The sequence below is a fragment of the Trypanosoma cruzi genome, genomic scaffold (genome assembly GCF_000209065.1).
Source record: "Trypanosoma cruzi strain CL Brener 1047053516435 genomic scaffold, whole genome shotgun sequence".
Lineage (NCBI taxonomy): Eukaryota > Euglenozoa > Kinetoplastea > Trypanosomatida > Trypanosomatidae > Trypanosoma > Trypanosoma cruzi.
In genome coordinates, this window is record NW_001849438.1 from 1 (window position 1) to 7,778 (window position 7,778).

At 50.3% G+C, this 7,778-nt stretch overlaps 3 protein-coding genes across 3 annotated transcripts, besides 2 other annotated features; all 3 read left to right on the plus strand.

Moving 5' to 3' along the window:
• Nucleotides 1–7,778: a sequence feature (heterozygous, non-Esmeraldo-like haplotype).
• Tc00.1047053509729.10 (hypothetical protein, conserved) lies at nt 14–2,053 on the plus strand (the record flags this gene model as incomplete). The annotated part of the gene is made up of 1 exon (XM_800211.1): nt 14–2,053. One exon carries the CDS (start codon nt 14–16, stop codon nt 2,051–2,053), a length of 2,040 nt encoding a protein of 679 aa, XP_805304.1.
• Nucleotides 2,337–4,667, plus strand: Tc00.1047053509729.20 (hypothetical protein, conserved; the record flags this gene model as incomplete). Its single annotated transcript, XM_800212.1, has 1 exon — nt 2,337–4,667. The coding sequence occupies one exon, from the start codon at nt 2,337–2,339 to the stop codon at nt 4,665–4,667; it is 2,331 nt and encodes a 776-aa protein (XP_805305.1).
• Nucleotides 4,427–4,456: a microsatellite.
• Nucleotides 5,007–7,778, plus strand: Tc00.1047053509729.29 (neurobeachin/beige protein, putative; the record flags this gene model as incomplete). Its single annotated transcript, XM_800213.1, has 1 exon — nt 5,007–7,778. A coding segment is annotated over one exon (2,772 nt), but the record flags the coding sequence as incomplete, so codon positions are not given.

Consider the following 7,778-nt stretch of genomic DNA (forward strand, 5'->3'; position numbering starts at 1 on the left):
GGTGAAGGAAGAGATGGGAATGACAGAGGAGGCGGAGGAAGAAACAAAAGAAGACGAAAACGGGGAAGGGGAAGCTGATTTTTTGGATGATGGTACAACTGATGAGCCCGATGAATTTATTCACCATCAACACCACCATCATTTATTAACCGTAACGAAAAAGGCATTTTTGGCTTTGGGAGATGTTGCCTGTTCTTCCCTACAGCAAAATGTTGATTCCGCTGATGGCTTAACGTGCACGCTGATCCCACCTCAGGAAATTGTTATGCTCGTACAGAGTTTTGAGAAGGTGGGAGTTAGACATCACGCGCTTCTCTATGAAGTTGTTCCGTTGGTGCGAGACATGTCTGGGTCCATGGAGCCGCTGGAGCTTTCTTTATTACTTAATGCCTTTGCACGTCTTGGTGCATGGAATGGGCGCGTTTTAAATACGCTGGCTAGTAGTGTTGCGGCGCAAATAAAGACATGTAGCCTTAAGCAGTGTCAGTCCATCTTGCAGGCTCTCCAGTCCTCCGGGTTTCTTCGCCCTGGTGCCTTCTTGTCAACGACGGAGTACAAAACAACTCTGTTGCGGGATTGGCGTCCTGCGTGCACTCCCACAACACAGGCGTCTATCGATCCGCTTGTGGTGCTCGCGACAAGCGTTGTGGAACGCATGACAACACTCGTTGAGCGACCCGAGTCTGTTTCTGCCATGTTGGAGTCTCAGAGTCTGGAGGATGTCGCCGCGGTTGTCCGGGTTTTGGGCTTTTTTGTCCAACCGCCACAACCGGCCTTTGACACGTACTTTGAGATGGCGATGAAGAAGCTTGTACTGGACAGCAAAGATATCATGGATGACAGTTCACCACTTAGGCAGAGGAAGTGGTTGATGGTTGTCCTTTTTCTCAAAGGGCACTTGGGTAAACTGCGGCGGTATCACCGGCAATGCATCTCTGCTCAGGCGATGGCGGATTCCATCACTGCTCATGAGACGACTTTGCTTTCACTGACACCGGGACTGCGTCTGATGGCGGAGGAAAAGGTGGCGGACCTCTATTACACATGCTGTGTCTTTGCCATGGTGTATAATGTCAAATTTTCCCCTGAGGCAGCTTCGACTATTTTGAAGGTTATTTCCGAGAAACTGCAGGAGGAGGATGTTGCCCGAAACCCTCGGCGTGTCAGCAGCGCACTGCGACATTTGACAAAACTATCGTCTAAACACATCGGCGCTCCAGGTATTGTCCATAAAATTGCGTTGGACTCGGCGTGGCACCTTGTTGCGCAGCTGCAAGGAAATGCAGCTGAGGAAAGGAATTGCAGTTCGCCTGAATGCTCATCATCGGCGGCTGCGGTGATGTTGGAGGTTCTATGCATGAGCCATCTTTTGGCTCTTCCATATTTGGTGGAAGAAAAACAAAAATTGCAGCAGGTGTTGTTTTTCTTTTCAAATCACCTGCGAAAGAATGATATTTCAAGACTTTCTGCAGCAGAATGTTCTATCCTTGTTTTGTCTACTGCTGTGGGAACGGCTATGCAAATTTGTTGTCAAGTGAACGTGGCATGGCTGGACGAGGTACAGCATGGCATTCTCTTGAAGGAGAAACATCTGTCCGTTCACGATGCGGTGAATATTCTTCTTGCTGAGGCCCTGTGCTGTGATGAGAGTATTGTGCAGGCGGAGACAGTACGGTGTGCCTCGCGTGTGCTAGTGGGTCAGATGGGTAAAACAGATTGGACAGGATTGCGGTTACTACCGGAGCTTTATCGTCTTGCGACAGCTGGGGACGCCTGCTTCATGGCGTGGTGCAAACGACTCCAGCAGGTGGCTGGGGACGACACCACTGCGCCTGTTGCTGGCGGCGTCTTGGAGGTCTTTGAACGAGTCATGCCGGCACTACTGCGGGCTTTGCGCTCTGCCGAAAAGGGCACCACACCGACGTTATGTTGGCAGTGCCGGGTAGATGTGGCTGAGCAATACCAGCGGTGTGCAGAGACGTGTGGGGACGAACGGGGGCTGGCCGATGCCCTTGCAGAACTTGTGAAGAAGGAGACATGTGCTTCCTCATAACCGAATAGTCAATCACGTAAACGAAGACAATTGAGGAAGAAGTGAAAAATTAACTAATCAAAAAGATCTATATTTTTTATTTTTGTGTGTTGGGAATATCCAAAGAACCATGAAAAGAAAAGAAAGGGATGAATTGTTTGTTTAGCGGGGGCGGATGGATGGTGCATGAGTGCTTCTATGCGTTTGTATTGCTTTCTCTCTCTCTTTCTCTATTTACATCCTTTTTTGTGTGTGTGCGTGTTTGCAAGTAAGCGAGATTGTTGGGTCTTTCCCTTCCGTGGTCATGCTGTCAGATGCCGAGTTTTCTCACCGCCTTGACGTTGCGTTGGCTCAGATGCCGAAGATCTTCCAGCATGCCATTCCTTTTAGTGACCGCATGCTGGAGTTTGGCGGATCTCTTTTGGATACCACCGTGCGGTTTGGCAGCTCGATAAACCGCGCTTCTTCCCTCTCTCCCGCAGTTGAGTTGCGTGACCCGCAGAAGGAGCAGGAGGCGCAAGCCATGGAAGAGATGTTGCGGGACATTGCAAAGGCTGAAAGCGAGTCCCGCGTTGAGGGCCTGCAGCGGTGGCTGGAGCGTGCCGCGGAGGGGCGTCGCATGGGGGAACAGTGCCTGAGTGTCTTCAACGACCTGTCAAGCTGCCTGGACTCTATGTGTGACGTCACCGCTGCTGTGCAGGAGCAAAGCAATCTATTGAGCAGCAACGCATCCGCGCTCATGGTGCGGAAGACAAAACTGGAGATGGTCCAGGAGGAGCTTGAACGGATGATTAAACACTTCACCCGAATTGAGGTCTTGACACGGGAAGCCGAAAATCCCGTGCTTTCTGCCAACTCCACACGCTACCCGAGCATGTTGCAGGAGATGGAGGAGGAGATGCAGTTTCTGTCCCGGAACCCGAATTTTTTGTCCTCCAAGGTGTACGCGACACGATTGGCTCTGTCGCAGCAACGTGCCTTTCAGTGTCTAAAAGATGCCATTGTGGAATCCGTGCGATCCGCACAGAGCGTAACTGTGGGTTCCGATGTATACCGAGATGCGTTTTATCGGCGACAGCGGGGGACTTCCAACGACGCCGCAAACACAGAGGATCCTGCACTTAAAACCACCACGATATTGCCGCTCCCTGGCGTGGACGGAAGCTCAGATGCCCAGAGAGCCGTCGCGGACGCTCTTAGACGCATCAATGCAATTTTTTGCGAGAAACTCAGTGAAAAGGCATCTCTTCGACGAATGTTGGAGGCAATAGGCGGGGACGGGGAGTCGAAGGATGAAGTGAACGACAACGAGATCTTTGACGCATACCGTGAATCGCGTGTGCTGGTTGTGGGACCTCTTTTACAAAACTGGTTGGAGGCTTGGTGCAGCGTTGATGTGACGGCAAAACCAATGCCGAAACTTGTGAATCATCTCAATTCCCTTATGAAAATAGCCTTGGCGGGTGAAAAGGAGGTTTTTGATGAAATATGGCTGAGAGAAGACTTTAGCGCACGTGTTTTTCAGCAGCTTGTTGCCGGTCTTTCTAATGAGGTCTATCATGTGTTTCGCTCCCAGCTACTGCAGGTGGATGAACTGGAGGAGTTGGCGCGGACAATAGAGGAGATCCAGTGGGAGAACACAAGGCAGGATAATGTTGCAGAGCTCAGTGAACTACTTACAAAATTAATTCAAGACACACAAGAGCGTTTGATATTTCGCACGAGTGTGTTTTTGCGTCAGTCGATCATGCGTGGTGGTCCCACAAAAGCGATGTTGCGGGAATTTCAAAGCGATGGAGTCAAGTCCGATGATTCTTACATCCCAGCTCTTAGTAACTGCGTAGCACTCCTGCGGATTCTTTACCCTTCCTTGGAGTTTTCGGTCTTCTCGGTGTTTGCCGAGGAGGCTATTCACTGTGCGCTAACGCAGATGCAGGAGTTGGCGAGGCTTATGAGTCAACAGCGAGGAGAAAACACTGCCATCAAGGGTCTCATGTGTCAACTGTGCCATCTCATTCACCTTCGTGAGGAACTCTCGCGCATCGACGAGAACATTACTGTTGTGGAGAAACGTATTGATCTCAGTAAAATTGCCCAGCGACGGGTTGAAATTGTGCAGTCGTCGCGAGAGTCCAAGAAGGATGTAGAGACTGAAATAAAAGTTTGCTGTGAGCGTCTGGTGCAAATGCTCTTCTCAGGGGTCTCTGCGCCACTCTCTGGGGTTGCGCGGAAAAAACCGGATGAGATTCGCGACGCTGTCAGCGCATTGGAGCAAAACTGGACGACCCAGAAGGAATTGCTACGTTTGTTTATCCCGAATGCGACAACGCGGGAAGTTCTTTTGCGCCCCGTCAGGGCAAGAATTGACGAGCTTCTGCGTGAAACGGACTCCATACAACAACAACAACAACAACAACAACAGCAGGAGCAGCCCGAACAGAGGACTGAGGGAGGGACGAAAACGGTGGTAAGTGCGCCTGCTTCAGTGCCAACGGCCGGCAATTCCTTTGCACCTGGGCAGGTAGAAGACGGAGGGACAGCTGAATTGTTGCAACAGGAGACAGAACGGCAAACAACCATGCCGGAAAAAAACAATTCCTTCCCTGCGAGGAGATTTGGATCTGGTCTAGTGTGACGTGGTGGAGGCAGTGCCCATGACATGGTGTGTTTGTGCGTATGTGTGTGGAGAAGACAAATATATGTCTCTTTATTGATCCTGAAATGAGGAGGCAGCTAGAATTCCACTTGTTTTTTTTCTCTCAACTCTACTCTTACAGAAGTGTATGCCGTTGTTGCCACCTTTTTAGGAAACCGTAGCGCAGAACCCCTCTCAGGGAATTCAGTGAATAAACCAGATAATCACAGGGCGAAGGCAGGAAGGAGAGAGAGAGGGGGAGGTGCTAAAAAAGAAAAAAAAAGGGTTCTGTGTGGGAAGAACAGTGCCCGGTCCGACGTGAGAGTGCTTTGGGAATCGATGTTCAAATTCTTTTCGGTCATTAGAAAGTTGAGTGGCGGCTCTGCAAATGTCAATGCGGGATTACGCGGGCAGGAGGAGGAAGAAGAGGAAGAGTTATTGGCGGAATTTACGAAATTTCTCACTTTGCCTTCATGTGAAGGGATTCGCGTGGAATTGGAAAAGCTTGAGAGTCAATGCGAGGTGTCAAACCACGTGCATCATCCCCATTCCCCAGACTCCGGCCTTGAAAGGTCTGTGTTGCATCTTCTTCGGACGGAGTCTTTTCAACCAGCTTTACCATCACGGCTGGTGGCACTACTGCTGCGACGTCTGGAGTCTTGTTTCACAGGCTCCGATGAGACAGAAATTACTGGCTTTTTGCAGGACTCTCTACCCACCCTGCATGCATTACTTATGACAGATGCGTCAAGGTTTGGGACAACGATGTTGGCGCTGGGAATTGATAATCACTTGTTGCTGGTGCTTCAGTTTGTTCGCGCGAAGTTGATCAATAGAACTCTCTCTGGGACGAAGGCGCCGATGAATATTACAGCCACTCAAACAAAGGAACAGGAAGAAAATTCTTTTGAGACTGAGACAAATTTCTCGTTAAATACCACGTCGCAACCCTCTCTTGCACGGCGATGCGTGCTGGTACGTATTCTTTGTGAAACATTGCGACTGTTATTGGCCATCCATGTGAGCCCTACGGCCACTGCGGTCAGTGTCACGGGGATCTCGCACATTCTGTTAGAGAAGGGAGTGACCCGTTATCGAACAGACAGCAACTTCTTGACCTCATCGGCAGCGCCACGGTTGATTTCTCCCTCCACCACGGGGGTGACATTTGGGGGCTGGGGTTCTGGAGATTCTCTTGCAACAATTGATGGCATGTTAACAGAGTGTGGACATCTTTTCTTGTACTTCTCAAAGGGTGCATTGGACTTACACGTACCGGCGGATGAGGAAGACGAAGAAGAGGAGGAAGAGGGAGAACTGGTTGCGGAGGCTATCTGCTCTCTGGTTCTTCTCATATCCAATTTATATCAGGAGCCCAGTGAATTGATCATTCACATCACACTCTCCGGTATTGGCGTTCAGCTTGCCCGATTTCTTGTAGCAGAGGAGCCGGGAAAGTCGCTTTTGTTGCTGCGAGAACTATCTTTTGGTCTGTTGCTTGTCTCGAAATTTATGCGGGAGTCTCCTCTGGTGACTGTTCAGGCGATGAGTTCGGTGTATTTTTTCGACAATTTGGTCGGCACGTTACAGATATTGGGGCAACAGTACGAGTGTGCACGCATGGACGAAAGCTACGCGAGTGCACGAGAGGATGCTCTCAAGGAACTGCTCTCCGTCGCGAATCTGGAGGCATTTCGCGTGCGGAAGCTTTCTGAAAAGGTCATTCACCTATCCCGCCCACGCTTTGACAGGCTTGCGGAGGATAATACCGTGGACGAGTTTTTGCATTGCTATATTGGCTTGCTAGAGACACAGCGCTTTGTGAAGTCGAAGATGGAAGTGCGACGGGATCCGGCAATTCTTCGGGTTTTTGCGGAAATTGAGCTGACACTTATAAAGGCGTTTCTGGATAGCCCCACTTCTCTCTCCCCTGCATCCTGCATGTACGAGACACTGATGAAGTACACCATTGCCTCCCTCCCCTTGCACGAAATGGGAAAGCCAGAGAAGCGGCATGTTACTCTCATAAGACCTTTGATTAACGCTGGATTGTACCGCATTTTGTTTTATGAGCCAACCTTCAAGTCATTTCGACATGATCCACGCCTGTGCTACGCGGCAGTTTATCTGTTACACTACATGCTTATATACCCCTTGCTTTCATTGGAGGACCACGTGGAGGACGAGGTGGGTATCATTCTGGATGCATTTCTTAGCAATGAGGCGGAGGAACATTCCCATGAGTTGCCGGAAAAATCCGCAGTCATGTGCGCGATTTTGCTCTCCGCCGTCTGCGGTCCCAATGCGACACATGTTTTGAACTCCCTCATGCAGCGAAACGGGATAGCGATGTTTGCCGCGATTATTACTAGGTCTAGTATCTCAGATAGCCGTAAACAAGAAAAAGAGGGTGGTGGCAGTAGTGGCGGCGTTATTGTTGGTGAATGGGTGACATATCTTCTTACGCAGCTATTACGTCAGCCCGAGGTGCAGCGGAGTGTGCTCGTAGATCAAGCCGACGTTGCATTCTCGCTTCTTAGCGTAAGAGGAATCCGAAAAAATGTGGAGCAGATGGTGGTGTCACTTCTTTCCCATCGCTGCGTTGAGGCCGAGTATTCACAGAGGATGACGCCGCTGGTAAAATGCACCTGGGAGTTTGTTAGTCAATGTATGAAAATACAGCAAGGGGAACCCCTTATCGCCACACTCATTGAAGCAGATGATGAGGATTCACTTTTGCTTTCCATATTATACTGTATTCGTGCGTCCATTCGTGCTCTCGCTGCAGACCTGCCATGTTGGGGCTCGGTGCGGCAACTACAAAGTGTCCTGTGTGGTAGTGTCACTGACGCCCCAGACCCGTTTCTTTGTCTTCTGCATCGAGTAGTCCTGCCGTGGCATGGGGTGCGAGCATCACACGGTCTGTCGTCTATTCTGCACACAATTACCATGCTTGTGCAAGGAAATCCAGCGTTGCGCGTCCGTCTCTTTCAGACCATGGACGCAGAACAGCTGGTGACGTGTTTTCAGAGCGCATGGTTTTCTTCACGTGGGGGGTCGTGGCTGCAGTTTGTTCACAGCATTCTTGCGCTTGTCTACGAGGAGGAAGGT